The 20,551-nt window shown below is 36.8% G+C and overlaps 2 protein-coding genes across 4 annotated transcripts in view; both read right to left on the bottom strand.

The window, feature by feature from the left end:
* LOC134288988 (uncharacterized) overlaps positions 1-20,551 on the bottom strand; it is a 277,839-nt gene that overhangs the window by 64,572 nt on the left and 192,716 nt on the right. The gene's annotated exons all lie outside the window — the stretch shown is intronic.
* The window catches only part of LOC134288996 (uncharacterized), a 251,220-nt gene that overhangs the window by 119,698 nt on the left and 110,971 nt on the right, over positions 1-20,551 (bottom strand). For all 3 annotated transcript variants that reach the window (XM_062854981.1, XM_062854982.1, XM_062854980.1), the window contains exon 3: positions 7,180-7,321. In XM_062854981.1, the coding sequence (XP_062710965.1) occupies positions 7,180-7,321 (142 nt within the window). The remainder of the gene's footprint in view (positions 1-7,179; positions 7,322-20,551) is intronic.

Raw genomic sequence — 20,551 nt, 5'->3', positions numbered from 1 at the left:
GTATCGTTTCTCAAGGACCACATGATTCCTTAGTTCCCTTTACCCTCTCCAATATCTCCTAAAAATCCCCAATGTTCCTTAAGAATCCCCAACTTCTCCTAAAATGTCCAACTTGTTGATTAGATTCCCCAAAGGTATCGTTTCTCAAGGACCACATGATTCCTTAGTTCCCTTTACCCTCTCCAATATCTCCTAAAAATCCCCAATGTTCCTTAAGAATCCCCAACTTCTCCTAAAATGTCCAACTTGTTGATTAGATTCCCCAAAGGTATCGTTTCTCAAGGACCACATGATTCCTTAGTTCCCTTACCCTCTCCAATATCTCCTAAAAATCCCCAATGTTCCTTAAGAATCCCCAACTTCTCCTAAAATGTCCAACTTGTTGATTAGATTCCCCAAAGGTATCATTTCTCAAGGTCCCCCATGATTTCTAAGTTCCCTTTACCCTTCCCAATATCTCCTAAAAATCCCCAATGTCCCTTAAAAATCCCCAATACCTCCTAAAAATCCCCAATGTTCCTTACAAATCCCCAACTTCTCCTAAAATGTCCAACTTGTTGATTAGATTCCCCAAAGGTATCGTTTCTCAAGGACCACATGATTCCTTAGTTCCCTTTACCCTCTCCAATATCTCCTAAAAATCCCCAATGTTCCTTAAGAATCCCCAACTTCTTCTAAAATGTCCAACTTGTTGATTAGATTCCCCAAAGGTATCATTTCCCAAGGATTCCCCATGATTGGTTCCAAAGGAATTTATTGCTGTATGTTTTACAACTGAGCTGAGAAACAAACTCTGTCCCAGTGGGAATGTTATGCAAGAAATAAGAAGAATTATACAAAAAAAAATGAAATGCATCAAATAAATACATGCTCTAAATTGCCGCACGCACAGACCCCCCATCTGAACAGCACCGCAGCAGAGCTACGAGTGCGAAGGATTTAAGGTGAAACATCAAGAAATCCCATTGCAATTTTGTATACAAACTTCAGAGGCACAAATCTGACGGACGAAGCATCGAACCAAGCCGCACTTGTTTATCTCGGCTTTGTTTACTTGCAAAAAGAGGCAGTTTTTCCAAATCGAGAGCGTTTGATTACGATTTTTTAATATTGGTGCTCTTGAAAACGTGAGTAGAGGTCCAAGTCGGCCATTGTGGCAGCCATGTTTGTATTCTCTGAAGTTTCTCCTTAAATGGTTGCTCTTGTAAATGACACATTCTACCGTGACGTTACAACGTTTTGACGCATTCGTAGACAGATTTTCCACTATAACTCATGAAAACGAGCGTAAAGCTCAAAATATTTTTTCATATTCAGATTCCTTGTAAAATTTCTGATATATTTGACCTATTGAAGATTTAGTTTTCATTAGAAAAACGTGTTCAAAATGCGTATTTGTAGCGTGACGTTACAACGCGCTAGATTCCGACCCTCTCTAACGCGCTACCAACATCTTAAAATATCTGCTCGGATTTTTATGATATTCTGAATTATTTTTCCACCATTGAAATTTATTGGTTTGTTCTTCAATTCAACGGAATAAAACATTTAAATTTCGGATTTGTTTTTCGAGAATCGACTTTTACATTTCGTGACGTTACAACGCCCGTTCAGTTTCAAACAGGGTTCTGCTCACGTTGTAACGTCACGAAAATGCACATCACGCAGAAAAAAGCATGGTAAAATCAAAAATATTTCAGGTAAACTCAAATAAATTGTCAATTTGTTCTGGCAACAAAAATAAAACTGTTTGGAGCAAATCGAACGTCACATTTGAAGCAAATTCAATCCATTTTTGAAACAAACATGTATCTTCTGACTGGTTATGTTAGAAACAAATGTAAAAATTTTTGTTTTTTTGTGGCAGGTCGGCCCTACGGAAATATTTGTTTTCCAATCAAATTTACAGAATTATTTCCTTCTGTAGGAAAATCCACTTCCCGCCTGGCACTTTCAATGCCAACATCATGTAGATAACATACGCTCCCGAAATCAATGGGATTTCGTGGGATTTGGTGAAACTTGCCTTTTTTGCAAGAGGAAATCTTGTTGGGTGATGCAGCTGGAACTTGAGAGTTTTGTTTATGTTCTCGACGGCGGAACGGGGGGCTCTTCAATGGGAATTGTAGAAATCAATATGTAATTGAGTTTGTTTTAAAAATTAATATTTTAGTTTTAAATATTTTATCAGTTTACCGAATAAACATGAATATTTTTGTTTCAAACGAACGAAATTTGTCTCCGTGATCATGTTAGAATCAGAATAATCAGCCAAATTTACCCGAATTTGCGAATATATCATTTCATTATCTTCACTGCTTCAAGGGGAACTTTATTCTATTTAAAATCCGTTTTGTGATAAATGGCTCGGGGGGCAAGTTATTGCTATCAATAGTATGAATACTCCTTCAGGAAGGTTAATGACACCGGCACCCATCTTCGGTTTAGTATCACCCATATTCTTCTAGTTTTGTTCCAAAGACTAGCGCTATGATATCCATTATTTTGCACCGCCAGATATTTAAATTTTTAAGCATATAACTCATCACGCCGTCGAATTAAACATTTTTTCAATAATTTATGCAATGTAATTGATTCAATTAAAAACGCTTTAAGATGTGCGAGCAGTTATTGAAACAAAGACATACCTGAGGATCTGCATACCAGTTAGGGGCATAATTTCTTTGATTCCAGAGACAAATAGACCTAATTCTGACAAAAAAAATCCATCCTATATATGTCAGAGTCATAATTACTTAGAGAGTTAGTGTCTTTGGCAAAGTTTTTTGATAAGTCAAAATCTTATAGCTGATTTACTATTGGATGTGAGATTCAGACACACTGGGCGACGCTAATTAAAAGTTTACAATAGTTTAGAATTTCTCAAAAAGATTTCAACATATTTTGACTAGTTGAGAAACTTTTTTTTTTGGCAAAATCCACGCAGAAAAAAGCATGGTAAAATCAAAAATATTTCAGGTAAACTCAAATAAATTGTCAATTTGTTCTGGCAACAAAAATAAAACTGTTTGGAGCAAATCGAACGTCACATTTGAAGCAAATTCAATCCATTTTTGAAACAAACATGTATCTTCTGACTGGTTATGTTAGAAACAAATGTAAAAATTTTTGTTTTTTTGTGGCAGGTCGGCCCTACGGAAATATTTGTTTTCCAATCAAATTTACAGAATTATTTCCTTCTGTAGGAAAATCCACTTCCCGCCTGGCACTTTCAATGCCAACATCATGTAGATAACATACGCTCCCGAAATCAATGGGATTTCGTGGGATTTGGTGAAACTTGCCTTTTTTGCAAGAGGAAATCTTGTTGGGTGATGCAGCTGGAACTTGAGAGTTTTGTTTATGTTCTCGACGGCGGAACGGGGGGCTCTTCAATGGGAATTGTAGAAATCAATATGTAATTGAGTTTGTTTTAAAAATTAATATTTTAGTTTTAAATATTTTATCAGTTTACCGAATAAACATGAATATTTTTGTTTCAAACGAACGAAATTTGTCTCCGTGTCTTTGGGTACTTTATAAGAAGTTACAACATGTTGAATATTTTTTGAATATTAATAAAGTGCATGATTTTTCAAAATTTCAACTACCACTAGTCAGTTAGAAACTTGAACCAAACGGCTTTTAAACTGAAAATTCTTGACAAGATAAACAACTATTCCAAAGACATCAACATTCTAAAAGTCTAAAGTCTAAGTAATTAGAGTCCTGAGATATATGAGTTTCAATTTCGTAGGTGTTACGTCTGTTTGTCGGCGATTCCTGTTATATCAAAAATAGATGTAACACTGACGTAATATCCATCCCATATATTTCAAGATCCTAACTATTTAGACAGTTGGTGTCCTCGACAAAATTGTTTGGCTGGTCAAGAACTTTCAGTTTAATTCCCGTATGGTATTAATTTCTGCCAGACAGTGGTGGTAGTTGCAAACTTTCAAAAGCATGCCAATTTTATTAATTTCCCAAAACACATTCAACAAGCCGTAACTTTTTGTAAAATATATCAAAAATTCTCAAATTTTGACTGATAGTTCCCGATCTTGTTATCTGTAATTTCTACAATATTGGACTTGATTGGTTAGCTCTACACAAAGATGGAGCGTTTTAAGCAGAATCATATTTTTGACTATTGTTCTATTAACTCTTATATCTAAGGAATAAGTGAATTAAATCAAGTTAAATTTTGAAAGTCATGAATTATATATTGATCTTTGATTACAATTTGATTTGAATACAATATGTTCAAAGTGAAAAAAGTTCCAGCTTGTAGAATACTTTTCAAGAAATTCTTATACCTTGCCTGCTTTTGCAAAATGGAAACTACCCAAGTAACACACATGTTATATAAAAGTTACGACAGCGCAGGTTTTGGTTGTATAGAAGTTTATTTTACGTTATTTCAACACAATGTTAGAATTACGTAAAATAAACTTCTATATAACCAAAACTTGCGCTGTCGTAACTCCCTTATAACATGTGTGTTGCTTGGGTAACGTCTTCTAGTGGCAAAAACTCGCATCTATTGGTAAATCAACTGCAAGTCCTTTACTTACCAAACAACTTTGCCAAAGAAATCGTATTTCTATGTAATAGGGATCGTGAGATGTATGAAATTTAAAATTGGTAAGTTCTTCAGCGCCGCCTGTTGGTGGAACTCAAACTATTCATCAACTGTAAGTCTTTGACCAACTTAATAAGTTTGTAATTTCGTCTGTTGGCCACTGATATCACAGAAATTTTCGGTTTGAGTGGTATTTGATTACGATTGAAAATTTTACAATATCGTAGTACAATTACATCGTAGATTTTGGCCAAACACCATCTCCCCCGTCCTTCAAAAGTCTACGTAGTTTATGAACGGGCAATGGTACGCAATTTATAAACGATATCTTGAAAAAGAGCTCATACACAACGAGAACGAAACTGTTTTGAATATAGAACTACGTTTGTCCAATTCAGAAGCCGTCCAAGCCATAAAGATTTGGTCTTTTCCACAGAACTTTTTTTCGTGACGTTACAACGCAAACTTCAACCAGGTGAAACTCAGGCTTCCGTGAACCGATTTTCTTTTTTTTAGTCTCATTGGAAAGATCTTTCTGAGTACAAAGAGCATACAAAATTTCATATTTGTAACGTTTTCCGTATTTAAATAAAATTTGAAAATGTTGATTTTTCGTGACGTTACAACGCAATAAAAACCCATGCTATGATCATCCATATTTCAGAGTTGTAAAGTCTTCCAATTAAATTTTTTTTATGCTAAAAAATCTTCATACATTTATCTACAAATGATGGAAGACTTTTGAAAAATCAGTATATTGGTGTTTAAAATACGACAGTTTGCATGAAAAGTGTGCCTAAAAGACTTAAAATCACGATTTTAATGTTAATCTTAATCGTCATTCAATTTACATTTATTGTCACACTAATATCATTTCGAATACATTTTTGGATGACAAAAGTAATGTAGAATGTGATAAAAATGTCAAATATGCCATAACTCAACATTTTCAAATTGGTATTGATGATACGGGGCCCGTAGAATGTGTCAAATACACTTTCGTCGGCGCTTTCCTTTCGCTCCGTCGAAAAACAAGTTAACTGCACGTCGCACTTATTATGCGCAAATCCAAACTCCGCCTCGAATGATTCCACAGGCGGAGATGTGACGCGACATAGAGCGAGCTCGTTTTCTGTATGCGATGACATCACCAGCAGCCAAGCCAGCAGCAGTAGTCGTCCTCATGCCGTGGAGCAACAGCACACGAACGCACGACGGATAGGGTGATGACCATTGTTTTGGCATGAAGTTAATGCAATTTGGAACGTTATTTTCAAAAACATTTTTTGGCTTAACTACAAAAGATAGAGTTTTGGTGTCAAAGAAACATTTATAGGGAACAAGTTCGTGCATGTTTTGTAGAAGAACTTTTTTAACAAAAGCTTTATTTACATATTCAAATCATCAAAAATGTCCATAAAAGAGTCGATTTTTTCGACCAAATTTGCATTATTTTTCAATTTAAGGCCTTTTAAACTATTTTTACAAAGTTTACGTCCAAGAGACTAAGAAAGTAGAAGTAATTAGCTTTCAATTTGTGCGCTGAAAAAGTTTGTACGATTGATAGTTTAGTAGATATAGCACTTCAAAGATAACCAAAAATTAAAAACTTAAAATGTGATTAATTCACTTAGCAGTGATTTCCGACCCTATGTTCCATGGGAACTTTTTCATCTCTCATCAAGACCTATCAGCCCTGAAAATATCCAAAACCCGGAACCAAACACCCTGTATATAGATGTAGATACAAAAAAAGGTCGAACATAGAAATAAACAAATTGCAACGAGGAGCCAAAAGGCTCGTAAAAGCCTTTTCGGCCTTATGGACCTAAGAAAAAGCAACGAGTCGGCCGGCCCGGCTCAACAGCCGGGGCACTTTTTTTTTCGAAATTCAGCATTTTTTTATGTTTTGCGGATGACATGGATATTATTGCTAGAACAGTTGGAACGGTGGCAGAACTATACACCCGCCTGAAACCTGAAGTAACAAAGGTTGGACTGATGCATCAAAAGAAGTGCATGCTAGGAGAAGGAACTGCAAACGACAAGGCAAGCCTGAGCAGCAGTGAACGTGAAGAAGCAGAAGACGTGAAATACGAATGGTCTTCGGTTAGACTCGTTGGTCAGTCAAAGGATCGCCAATCCGGAGACGGCGAGTTCGATTCCCGTTCCAGTCGGGGGAATTTTCTCGATTCCCTGGGCTTAGTGTATCATTGTCCTTGCCTCACAATGTACAATGCAATGGCAGGCAAAGGAAGCCCTTCAATTGATAACTGTGGAAGTGCTCAAAGAACACTACGTTGAAGAGAGGCCGGCCAAGCTCCAGTGGAGACGGATGCTAAAAGTACGACTGGCGAAGATAAATAATGAGTAGGGAGAGACCGCGACACGATTGCACAAGACGTTCACAAGAGGACTGAAAATAGTTGTTTGATAATTTGATAACCAGGTCCAATAAAGAAGGTTTCTTCGGCATAGATCTAGCGGAACCCAACAAGTAAGAAATAAGTTAAGTTATGATTTGAGAATAATATCAATGTATAGCTTAGTCGTTATCGTAATCTACATTTGAAGCAGAAAAAAAGTATATTTACCAGTGTTTTGTGTAGATCGCCTTTGCGATCCCCGTCGTTTTTGCGGCGGTGGCGTTTCGGAGTCATTCAACCTTGGCTCACTAGTGAAATGGCTTTTCGCATCTTGTAGTGTTGACGATGGTGGTTGTAGTTTTCGGCGCACCTAAAAAAAATAAATTGAGGTATTTCCCAAAAGTTCACGCGGCCTATTGCTATTGAGTTCCATATTGTTTTATCCCTTCTTACACCCATAAGAAGGGTATAAATACCGCTCGAAAAACCGACTATTACAAAAAAAAAGCCACGCAGATACCTTTCAAAGAGTACTTTGAAGTAATAAAGGTTATCGTTTTGAGAGATTTTTGACATATATCATGTTGATAAATATCTCAGCCGTCTGTCAACCGAATTTATTTTTCAATTCATTTGTTTTTAAGGCCAAAACGCCCGAAAGCTTAACGAGGTCGATAATACTATTAAGATTCACAATCGTTTTGCGAATCCTGATTAGTCAACCGAATGAAAGCTACAACATCCCAGTAGAACGCTCTGAAATTTTATTTCAATTGGATATTTCTGGAGCTCGATTTGAATAGGTCGTATGTGCTTTTGTCGATATAAAATTCGATCAGTTTACTTTAGTTATTGTAGCAATATGGGAGATATTTTGGAGACTTTTAATGATGCGACGGAAAGCCTGTTTTGTAAGGATTCTGCTGCATGTATCAACTTTGTTCAATTTCAATAGTTTTCGCTGTAATAAGCGAATCCAACTGATCGAATTTTTAATCGACAAAAGTACTTACGACCTATTCAAATCGACCCCCAGAATTTAGTTATTGAGATATCTTTCGAAGAGTACTTAGGAGTTACACAACTAAACTTTTTGAGATTTTTACCAAAGTGTGTCATATTAACTCTCAGGCGAGGATGCTTAAAATTAGCGTTACACTAATTTTCAAAGTATCATATCTTCATCGTTTTGAACCCAAATGTATTCGAATGAGTGTAATCAGTTTCGTATCTTTTAATTCCGCCCTATGTTGCTTATCCTTTGACTGATACGCGTATTTCGACTACCACTTGTAATCTTTCTCAGTGTCAGTCCAATCAGTCCAGTGGATAACTGACACTGAGGAAGATTACAAGTGGTAGTCGAAATACGCGTATCAGTCAAAGGATAAGCAACATAGGGCGGAATTAAAAGGTACGAAACTGATTACACTCATTCGAAGAGGGTATTCTGCTTAGAGGGTTCGAAAAGTCGGTACAAGACCAAATGTATTTTTTTTTTTTATATTGCCGAAAACCTAGGGGCCTTAGCTTTCATAATAATTTTTCATACATAGTCGTAGCGAGCAAAATCGATAAAAAGGGGCTCTTCAAAAAGGGGGCACCTTCTTAAAAACAGCGTTACACTAATTCAAATGATTGTATCTTTGCTGTTAATCCATATATTTACAACTTTCTTCCATCATTGTAAACCGCCAGCACTCACCTTGCTCGAAAAATATCGAATATAGTCGTTGTAAGGATATGGGCAAAGGGGGGGGGGGGGGGGGGGGGGGTACCCCATTTATGTGTTCGCCAAACATGTAAAAATTTATGGCTAAAATAGAAACGACTCATAAGAAAGTGATCATTTGTCATAAATAATTCCACAAGTCCCAGTGAAGAAACAGGGGTGTAAGCAGTAATAAATAACAAAAGTTCCATAAACAAATAGAAAAATGCATAAATAAATCAAAAGTTTCCATAAATAATTGATTTTTGAGCAATTAAAAACGTCAAAAATGCAATGAATAATTCAACTGTTGCAATAAAATAAGCCAATTTTCCCACCAAAAAACTTCGAATTTTCCATAAATAAATTCGATTTTTCCATAATAAATTAACAAAATCACAATAAAAAAATATCAAAAAAGCAATAAATAATTCAAAAAGTGCAATAACAAAAAAATAAATTATCAATAAATATCAAAAAACGAGCAATAAACGTAAATGCATTTTGAGCCAAAAATTACATAGACCATGCGGCGAAGCCGCATAGAGGATTGAGGAACTGAGGCGGCAGAAGGCCGCCGAAGTTTCCGATATCCGACGCACCGCAACTGCATCGATTCGGTTCTAGGCAAACCACAGATTCAAGAATTTGCCCGGTATAATGCAAACATAGATGTTATCCCTTTTTTAGGTCCGACGAGCGATAGCGAGTTCGGACAGCAAGCAATTGCTCGGTAAATTGCAATCATAGTTACGCAAGCTTTTCAGTCGTTTCAGTCATATAAGTGCGATTCAGCATTTCACTGTCTCATACTTTCCTGCATTTGTTTTTCATGGGTAATTTCGTCATTTTTTATTGCATTTATTGAATTTTTTATTGCTTTTTCGATATTTTTTTATTGTGAATTTTCTAATTTATTATGGAATAATCGGATTTATTTATGGAAAATTCGAAGTTATTTGGTGGGAAAATTGGCTTTTTTTATTGCGACAGTTGATTTATTCATTGCATTTTTGACGTTTTTAATTGCTCAAAAATCAATTATTTATGGAAACTTTTGATTTATTTATGCGTTTTTGTATTTGTTTATGGAACTTTTGTTATTTATTACTGCTTACACCCCTGTTTCTTCACTGGGACTTTTTGAATTATTTATGGGAAATTTTGTATTTATTATGGAGCGTTTAATTGTCTGCCAAAAATTTATATCAGCCCCGTTTTGCAAGCAAATCATGATTTTCTTTCACGGTTAGAATCTTCAGGTGAGGTACTTCCAAGAAATAATGCAAATCATGAGCGGAGCTAGGAAAAACAGTAAAAAGGGGCAATTCTTCCAAAACCAATTTTCTTGCGCCAATTTTTCAAAAGTTGCCGCTTTGCAGGGAAATAATGTCTTTCTTCCACGATAAGCATCTTGAGACGATGAACTTTATAAGAAAAATAATACAATACATAGGCGAAGCTAGGGAAATAGTAATAAGGGGCAGCCTCTAGAAAATATACACAAATTTTAGAAGGCAATAGCTCAACCAATTCTCATTTTCCTTCACAAATAATATGTTAGGAATCTTTCTGCAAAAAATACCACACATAGTCGTAGCCAGTAACATGGGTTCATAAGGAACATTTAATTTTAAAATCAGTCTACTAACATTCACTATTTATTGTTCAATTACTAAATTGAAATTGATCTTCTAAAAATGTGGTGGGGAGCTAGTTTTAGTTGTTTCTCAAACCTTTTCATTTCTTCCACAAATCCTTGAGCCCAATTTCGTGTTAAACAGGAATCGCTCAAGATATTTCTTGATAGATACTGGTAGAAACTACCAACAGAGAATATCATTTGAATCATTTCTGAACAACTGCGTACTGCGATTCAAGAAAAACGGTTTCTTAGGAAATACAGGCAATGAATTTCCTATGCATCAAGATAGGCCCATGTATTCCTACTGTATAGCAAATTACCTTTGGTAAAAAAACAACAACATTTGAATAACACAAAAATTAGTTTGGAAACTAGTAATAAGGAGCACGGAAGACATAAAGAATAAAAAAAAGTTTAAAATACAAAAAAAATCTTTAGAACTTTTCCAGCAATTCCTACTAGGATTTCTCTAGAAGCACCTTCTATGAAATCTCCCGAAGTTCTAGGAATTTCTCCAGAAATTTCATCAAGAACTTTTGGTGGGATCATTCAAGGCAATATTCCATAGATTATTCCAGAAGTTCATCCAGTGATTTCTCCAGGAACATCTTCAGAGATTTTATCCAGATATTTCAGCTGTGATCCGGAGATCGCGGTAGGCTGTGTTTGCGAACGGTTGCATTTTTGGATCGTCCGTCAAATTTTGCTCGTTTCCGCGTTTATCGATTCGGCTGGTGGAAAAAAGTGAGAATAACCTCATAGTGCTACGCAAAAGAACAAAATTATTACTTCCAGAAGTGATTGTAGATGGTGGATCGGTGCTTTGAAAATAAACCAAAAAGAAGTGAAATGTGTTTCTGTTATCTTGCGGCTTGGATAACACACAGTTCCGCAGTACGTGTTATTTAGTTTTCCGGAATCCAGGCAGAAAGGACCATCCAGATAGTTATTTTGTCGGATGTTCCGTTGCTGAGGAGAATGTGTGACCTGTGAAGCCTAGTGAATTTCAAGATTCTGTGTCTTTGTACTTGTGTGGATAAGAAGTGCTTCTAAATTACAAAGTTAATGAAAATCACGAAAAATGGCAAAACTTTAATTAAAATTTGAAAAAATGTGAAATTGTGAACTCAACAGCAAAGCTTCTACCAGAATAAGCTTTAAACACGCATGCTGGATTCGGCTTTACCGAGGAGAAAACGATGGATGTCAAGGCCCCAACTTCAATCAAAATGACAGTAAATTTGGTGAGATCTTTTTGATTTTTTTTTTCTACAGGGGATAGACAAAATTATCGGGACAGGCAAAATTATCACTTTCCAAAAAATGTTCAACTAGCTGTAACTTTTCGAAAAGTGCAGCAAATATTCTCAATTTTTTACTGTAAGTTCTTGAACTTGTTGTGTATCAGTAAACAAAATTTGGAAAAGATCGGACAATTCTTCACGAAGTTATAAAGATTTTTGAAAAAGATAAATTTATTCGATTGCCAATTTTGAGCTGTTATATCTCCGGATTCAATGAACCGACTGCAATGAAATTTTGACAATACATGACTTATATAATGAACTCTGGAAAACATTTGACTTAACTTGAAATTTTAAACAAGAGAAAAAGCTATAGCGGTTTTATTTTTTTCACGATTTTTTAGTAAATTGGTCTATTTTTAATATGCATCCCATTACTTTTCAACTTATTGGCGGCTATGTTGTTACTTTCCTTCAAAACGCATTTATATATAAGTCATTTATAGGGAAACTAAATGAACTATAATTTGCATCTTGAATTTTGAAACGATGTTGATGTTTTGGATAATTTGGTGTTTTATTAGAAAAATAATCTAATCGTTATAATTTTCTTTCGTGTTGAGAATATTAAGTTAAGTCAATGGTTTTTCATAGCTCATTATATAAGTCATAAATGGTCAAAATTTCATTGCATTCGGTTCATTGAATTCGGAGATATAACAGCTCAAAGTTGACTATCGGATAATTTTACCTTTTCCAAAAATCTTTATAGCTTCGTGAAGAATTGTCAGATCTTTTCCAACTTTTGTCCACTGTTACACAACTAGTTGAAGAACTTACAGTAAAAATTTGAGAATATTTGATGCACTTTTCGAAAAGTTACAGCTAATTGAACATTTTTTGAAAAGTGAAAATTTTGCCTGTCCCTATCATTTTGTCTATCCCCTGTATTTATACTTGTTCTTTGAATTATAACGGGTAAATGTATGTAAGGGGTAAAGACACTATATGCAAAGACACGAAATGTTCCAATTGGAATTCCAAATTTGCTGTCAATGTCATTCCAATCGAGCAGGAGACCTGTCAAACGCGCTTTAAAAACATTGCTCGACAGCATCATCGTCATCACGCGACAATCATCATCAATAGCAACAATCATCAGATTTCGTGTCTTTAGCATACAGTGTCTTTAGTAAGGGGGTTTAACTTTTGATATCGTTTCAGAGAGCGAGTAAAGGTGCTTAAGCCTAGGCTTGAGAGCCAGGGCATATGGCAAAATACCTTTGTCCCATCCCAGGATTCCAGAGGACATGGAGAGACATTAACATTCTTAGCAAAGCCACTCCCAACGTAGTTGTATATAATCCTACTTGTAACGGAACGGTTGGTACGAGATGTCCCCGTTTCACGGTTTTAATGTGGAATCTAGTTCGGAACTGATTCTCACAGTAATGCTTAATGACGCTGCACAGTAGGCCTGGCCGCTTTATCTAATTCTATCTAATGTATCTCCGATGCACGGCAAGCATTAATAATAAGAAAAATTATGGGAGTAGTCGATCCCATCATTTTCCAGGATTCTTTCAATGAATGGCTGTGTATGTGTAGACTAGACTAGACTAGATAGGGTATGTGTTCCATCATTAATCTCACGCTCCCATATTCATCCTATTCGAAAACAAGCGATTACGGCACCGATTGAGTCCGTTCTTTTTGTTTTCATGGGTGCTCACTTCTAACAAAAAATACAAAAATAAGAAACAAAACAAACAGCGCTGGAATCCTTTGTTTTTCGTAGGATGAAAATGGGAGCCACATGCTTAAGAAGGGAACCAATACCCTATTTCAGCTGTGATCCGTCAAGCAATTGCAACTGTGGTTCTACCAGCAATTCCTCCTAGAACTCCTCCAGAAATTATTACTGTAATACCTACAGGTATTGAGATTTTATCCAGGTATTCCTCCAATTATTAATCATGGGATTCCTCCAGGAGCTCCCCGTATCCTTCCTTCAGAAATTCCTCAAGTACTATTCCTGTGGTTCTTCCCTATTCTTGCTAAGACTTCTCCAGTAATTCTAACTGTGGTTCCTAGAGCTTCCTCCTGGCTTTCTTGCTGTGATCTTTCCGGGCAATCTTCCTGGAATTCTCCTAAAAATTGCTTCGGTTGTTTTGCCTGGGATTTCTTCAAAGACACATCCAGGAAATCGTCCAGAGATTTTATCCAAAAATTCCTCTAGATATTCCAACTACCGTACCTCTAGGAATGATTTTAGTGATTGCTTTAGGCATTTATCGTGGCATTCTTGCTGGAATTTTCCCGGGAAATCGTCCTGAGATTTTTTCAGAAAATCTCCTGTGGATTCCTTCAGAATACATCTACCAGTTCCTTCAGGAACTTCTCGAGGTATTTCTGCAGGCATTTTTTCAAGAAATTTTCCTTTTGATTTTCCAGACATTCCTGATGGGGTTTCTTTAGAAATTTCAGAATGGTTTCCTCCAGTAATTACTAATTATGTTGAAATTTCTACAATGATACATTCCAGAATCCTTCTAAGATTTCCTACAGAGATTTTTCCAAAGATTCTTCCAGAAGTTTATCCGATGATTCCTCTAGAATTTTTTATCCAAGAGATTTTATCCAAAGGTTTTCCCATAAATTTCTCATGGTATTCCTCCAGGAACTCCTCTTGGCCTTCCTCAAGCAATTCCTGATGTGGCTCTTTCAGCAATTCTTCCCATGACTCCTCCAGGAATTCTTACTATAATACCTCGCGGCATTATTCTGGGGGTTTTCCTAAGAATTTCTCCTGGGATTTCTCCGAAAAATCTCTTGCTGGGATGATTTAACGCAATCATTCTAGGATTCTGAAATCTCTAGAAGAAGTATTTCGGGAGATAAAAAGTCTCTGAAATCTCATCAGAAATGGCTGGAGAAATGCTAAAAGAAGTTCGTTGAATATATGCCAAGAGGAATGCCCTACTGGAGGAATCGATAGAGGTGTTCTGGAGAAACACATGGAGGAGTCCCTGAAGGAATCGCTGGAGATTTTTTTGGAGGAATTGCAGGAAGATTGTCAGTTCAAGTCGTGCTCTCGGTGCGATCGGACGTTTTTCGATAACGCTTTGTCTCGATCTATTATTTCGGACATCTATTGTTCTCGCGACCTTCCATCGTCGGTTCACCTCACACCATCGATCCAGCACCGGCACTCGCTGGTCATAAACGCGATAGTTCGACCGTTACGGTAGACGGTGAGGTGCCAAATGGCCCAAACCAAAAAGTCCGCCGTCCTCTGATGGAATACCAGAACTCCCCGGCACTGCACGAGATTCCCATCATGGCCTCGACAGACCAACAAAATGCCACGTGTTCTAACCTCAACCGAGGTTACAACGTAGCTACCTCCAACAAGTTCAGCACTCTTGCCGATTGTGATGCTGACACGCCCGCCGGCATCCAGAAGAAAGCCAACAAAAACGGTAAGGAGAAAATTCCTTTTGTCACGATCACCGAGACCAACATTCCAACAGTTCAGGGGATGGCACTGAAAGCAGGGGTTTCGATGTTCAATGTTAAAAGAACATCAACAGGTGTCAATGTATTCATGTACACAACACAAGACCACACGAAACTAGTTTCGTACCTAAAACAGCAGAAAGCCAACTTCTTCACCTATGTGCGAGACGAAGATAGGACGACTAAGGTTGTCCTAGCAGGGCTTCCCGATTTGAATATCGAGGTTGTCGCAGAAGCACTCAAAGAAGTCGAAGTTGTTCCGAAGGACATCCGCAAAATGACGCTTAAGAAAAAGCGGCACGAGGACCACGCTTTGTACCTCCTCTACTTCAACAAAGGAAGCGTGCAGCTAAACGCTTTAAGGAGAATCAAGTCAGTTTACCGTTGCATTGTCGAGTGGGATTTCTATTCCACGAAAACGAAGGGGCCTGTTCAGTGTCGAAATTGTCAAATGTTTGGACACGGATCTACACAATGCTTTCGTCAGCCACGGTGTGTGAAATGTGGTAACGTGCACAAAACCGTTGATTGCCCTCTGACAATCAGCCGAGAAGATAAATCGATCCAGCTTCCGAAAGAAAAACTGTCGTGTGTAAACTGTGGACAGCAACACACCGCCAACTTTCACCAATGCGTAAAGCGTCAGGAGTTCATCAATGCCAGGGATCATCAGTTACGTAAGTCCAGACTTCAAAGATCTCGTCGAGAGGAATTCCAATTCCGTCAGGAAGATTTCCCCCAATCCGGAACTCTTGGAGAATTACCGCAAAGATCACATAACCACCGTACGCCGCTTTATTCCAACGTGTTGTCGCATCGTGAAGCGCCAGCAAATCGCCTCCAGTTCAAACAACATCAAACACACAGGTATCACCATGACACTCCCTCAAATCACGATCTTTTTTCACCCGAAGAAATCGTGGATATTGTGACTGACGTTTTCTCGAGGTTGAGCACTTGCACGACCAAACAACAACAGCTAAAAGTCATCTTTGAAATCACAGCTCATTACTGTTTTCCTTGTAATGGATAATTTGACGAGTAGCTTAACAATTTCATACTGGAATGCCAATGGCATTCAAAGTAAAACCCATGACTACTTTAGGTTTCTTATCAAGAACTCTGTTGATGTTTCTTTGATTAGTGAAACTTTCCTCAAACCCGATATCAAATTTGCTCATCCTGATTTCAATATTTATCGTTTAGACAGATCTGAACGTCGTAAAGGTGGGGTCGCCGTGGTTGTGCACTCTAACGTAGCGCACTCATTGCTGCCTTCGTTTGACCTTCAAATCATAGAAGCAATAGGCGTTGAAATAGTCACATCTACGGGTCCGATTTCCTTAATCTCTGCTTACAATCCTGGAGGAAACAGAGATAATAATTCATTTTTACAAGATATTCAAAAACTTACGAAAATACGCAACAGTTTTTTCATTTGTGGAGATCTGAATGCTCGACACCGGTTGTGGAACTGCATTCGAGCTAACACTGCAGGAAATATGTTGTTCAACGAGCTGCAATCTGGAAGTTTTGTAATCCATCACCCACCATCATCGACTCATATACCAACTGATCCGAACCGTAGACCTTCAACTCTTGACTTAGTATTGTCAAATGGCTTGCACTCAATATCGAACTTACAAACTATCCAAGATCTTACATCTGACCATATTCCTGTGCGATTTGAAATTGATTCCACAACGATTAGCTATTCTCACCCCAGATCCATTCCGGACTACTCTCGTGCCGATTGGAGAGGTTTCAAAACTTTTTTAGATGAAAACATCGATCTGCAACAACTTGATTTGAGCTCTGTTTTCGAAACATATCAAATTGATAACTATATAGATTATTTTACAACCATCATTCATCAAGTACACGACCGGTTTATCCCCCGAACTGTTCCAGATAGATTCAAGTTGATTCTACCTGATGACATTCTTCTTTTGATACGATTAAGAAATAGTCGACGAAGACAATGGCAACGTAATCGTAGGGACCAATACTTAAGATCCGTATATAACTTCACATGCAATTTAGTCAAAAAGCGCATTGATGAGTTTAGAAACAAATCATGATCAGCCAATCTGCTGAGCATGAACAATGATCAAAACAATAACAAAAAGCTTTGGAAATTCTGCAAAATTTTAAAAAATAAGCACAAATCCATTCCGCCATTATCAAAAGATGGCAAACTACTGATTACCGACAAAGAAAAGTGCGAAGAGATAGGAAAACAGTTTGCTGAAGCTCATTACACTACCTTCTATGATGCAAGTCCCGTAGATCATGAAGTGAATACGTCATTCGAAAGCTTTTTCGTGACTCACAGAGACCCTAATTTCGACCCCCACTATTTAGTGAAGCCTAAAGAAGTATCAAGTTTCCTGAAAACCTTAAAAAACAACAAATCACCTGGCTTCGATCAGATTAACAATCGATGTCTCAAAAGATTATCGCGTAAAGCTCTAGTGCTTTTAACATTCATTTTCAATGCGTGCATAAAACTGAATTACTTCCCCTTGGCATGGAGACATGCTAAGGTTATAGCGATTCCGAAGCCAAACAAAGATCACACCAGTTCAAAAAATTATCGTCCTATTAGCCTATTGAGTAGTTTAAGTAAGATATTTGAAAAAGTTTTACTCAAACGACTCAATCATCACATTGCAGAAAATAATATAATTCCTAACACTCAATTTGGCTTTAGAAGCGAACACTCAACCGCTCATCAGTTACATCGTTTAACAAACAACATTAAAAATCATAGAACCATCAAGAATTCTACCGGACTAGTTTTGTTAGATAACGAAAAAGCTTTCGACACGGTTTGGCACAAAGGGCTGATTTTCAAAATGATCAACCTACAGTTTCCTATGTATCTCATAAAATTGATTCACTCCTTTTTATGTGATAGAAACTTCGTTGTGACGGTAGGTTCTGAATCTTCTCAATTACATTTCATACCTGCTGGTGTACCCCAGGGGAGCGTTCTGTCGCCCTTGCTGTATAATATCTATACACACGACATCCCAGATTTTGCAGGATGTGTACCATACCAATTTGCAGACGACGTTGCCATATCATCGTCATCGAAGGACCCAGTAGAAGTGACTATAAATCTCAACGCTAGCCTAGTTCAATATTCAAATTATTGCAAAAAATGGAAAATTAAAGTTAACGAAAACAAAACTGAAGCAGTTTTTTTTACGAGATTCAGAAGCCCTAGGAAACTCCCAAACAGAAATCTAAACTTCAATGGTGTTGATATACCATGGAAGGATGAAGCAAAATATCTGGGTTTGATTCTAGATAAAAAACTTACTTTTCAAAAACATACTCAATACATACTTGAGAAATGTGAGAAACTAGTCAGAATGTTGTATCCTTTTATTAACCCTAAAAGGGATACCTTCATGGCCTCAGTTTCGTCACCTCGCTGAGTGTGTTCCATCAAAGACGAGCTCTGAAAGGCGCCTGGGGTCCAAATGGACCCCAGGTATCCCTTTTAGGGTTAATAGAAGATCAAAATTGAACACTAGAAACAAAATTCTGCTTTATAAAACAGTATTTAGATCAACTCTAACATACGCTTCAATAGTCTGGTCAGAATGTGCTCTATCTCATAGAAAAAAGCTTCAGATTTTCCAAAACAAATGTTTAAAAATGATCCACAACTTACCCCCATGGTTTTGTACTGAAGAATTACATGAAATGAGTCACATTGAAACATTAGATCAGTATGTAAATCGAATGAAAACGAATTATTATCAGAGATGTGCAAGTTCTTCATTTGATATGTTACGTGCTTTGTGTAATTAGTATTAAGGTCTAGTTTTTAAGTTCTCGATCTGTTCAATGGTGAGGTTTTTTTTTCATCTAAATGATTGTTTTCCTCTATTTTAATCCACTTTATTTTTCCTAAATCATTGTAACGCAAAATGCGAAAAAAGATTTACTGTAATGATGAAAGGTTTACCCAGCTCATTATACTAGAATTAGAAATTTATTGTATTATATAACTTTAATTATGAAAATAAATATGATTGATTGATTGATTGCAGGAAGATTGTTCGAAATAATCCAGCAAGAATCCTAGCATTCTTTGCCAAAATGGAAATCCCATACAACAGTATTGTGTATTTCGAAAGCCGATGTATGAAGTGTCGCAACATTGAATCATTTTCAAAACTTGGCCCTGAAAACTTGATTCCGGAAAATCAGTAAACGAATTCCAAAATAGCCAAATATATTCATATGCTATAAGTTTCAAAATCATTAAGCTTGATATGTGTTTATTCATCTTCGAAATATGGACCGCGGAACCGATTCCCGTAAAATCCGCATGTTGATTCCAAAATGGCCAAAAGCATTTCGAATATCACAAAAATGGCTCAGAATGATGTATCATAAAAATCAATAAATTTGAGCTGTCGTATGAGGTACCGAATAATATTCAAAAATTGACCCCGGAACCAGTTCCTCGGAACATCCGTAAAACTGGTTCCAAGGCACTTAGTGACCGGGATGAATTTTCAGACATATTTTTCTATCATTCTAGTTCACTTACGTCTGAAAACTTTTCTCATATCGAAATTCATTATTCCCAATATGGACAATTCCAATGACCCATTTTGATTCCGGAATAACTCCGGAACCAGGTGTCCAATCATAAAATCCTTATCAAATTCCTGAATTTGTTGCGTACTTTTCAACTTGTGAATAATCGATTATTACTAATCCAAAATTGAAACTGTTGAATGGTAGATCTTCAACAGCGTTGCAGTGTTTATCGACTCGTAGTTACAACCCGAAAAATCACAATGCAGGCTTAAAAATCTATAAACTCGTGATGCACGATCTTTGTCCTATTCTGTTCAAGTTGGGATAAACTTATGTCGCATTGGGTGGATTGTCGCAACAAATGCCGCTTGCGACATTGTCATTATTGTTACGCGATGATTGAATTTTGATTCAGTGTTCCCGTATGGCGCCCAAGCCTCCCAAATAAACGAATAAGTAAAAAAAAAACTGGAACTCCATCAGGCATGTACATAAGGATTCTTTGGAGAAGCTACTGCAGAGATTAATTAAAGAACTTCTCAAAAGAATCGTTTGAGAATTCTTCCAGAGATTTCTTCACAAATTCATCTGAGGGTTCCATTAGCAAATTCCTGCAGAATTTCACCTGGAATTCGTTAAGAAATCCTCTTTGGGAAATTCGTTGCATAATTCCTTGAACGATTCTTCTAGGAATTCTGCTATCAATACTTTCAGCTATTCATTGGGGAATTTACACCGTGTCTAATCAGTTCTCATACAAAATACAAATTTAGATTATATAATTTTATTTCACGTCTGTGATTCATATTTTGAAAATGGAAACATGTATTGAAGGGCCACATAATGCTGATTAAATGAAGCATACGGATGGGAATAAAATTATTTTCTATTTGTTTTATAAGCCTAGAAGTACAC

Source organism: Aedes albopictus, chromosome 2 (assembly GCF_035046485.1).
Source record: "Aedes albopictus strain Foshan chromosome 2, AalbF5, whole genome shotgun sequence".
In the NCBI taxonomy this organism is placed as follows: Eukaryota; Metazoa; Arthropoda; class Insecta; order Diptera; family Culicidae; genus Aedes; species Aedes albopictus.
Note: the sequence above shows the minus strand (reverse complement) of the source record. Positions and strands in the feature narration are given on the sequence as shown.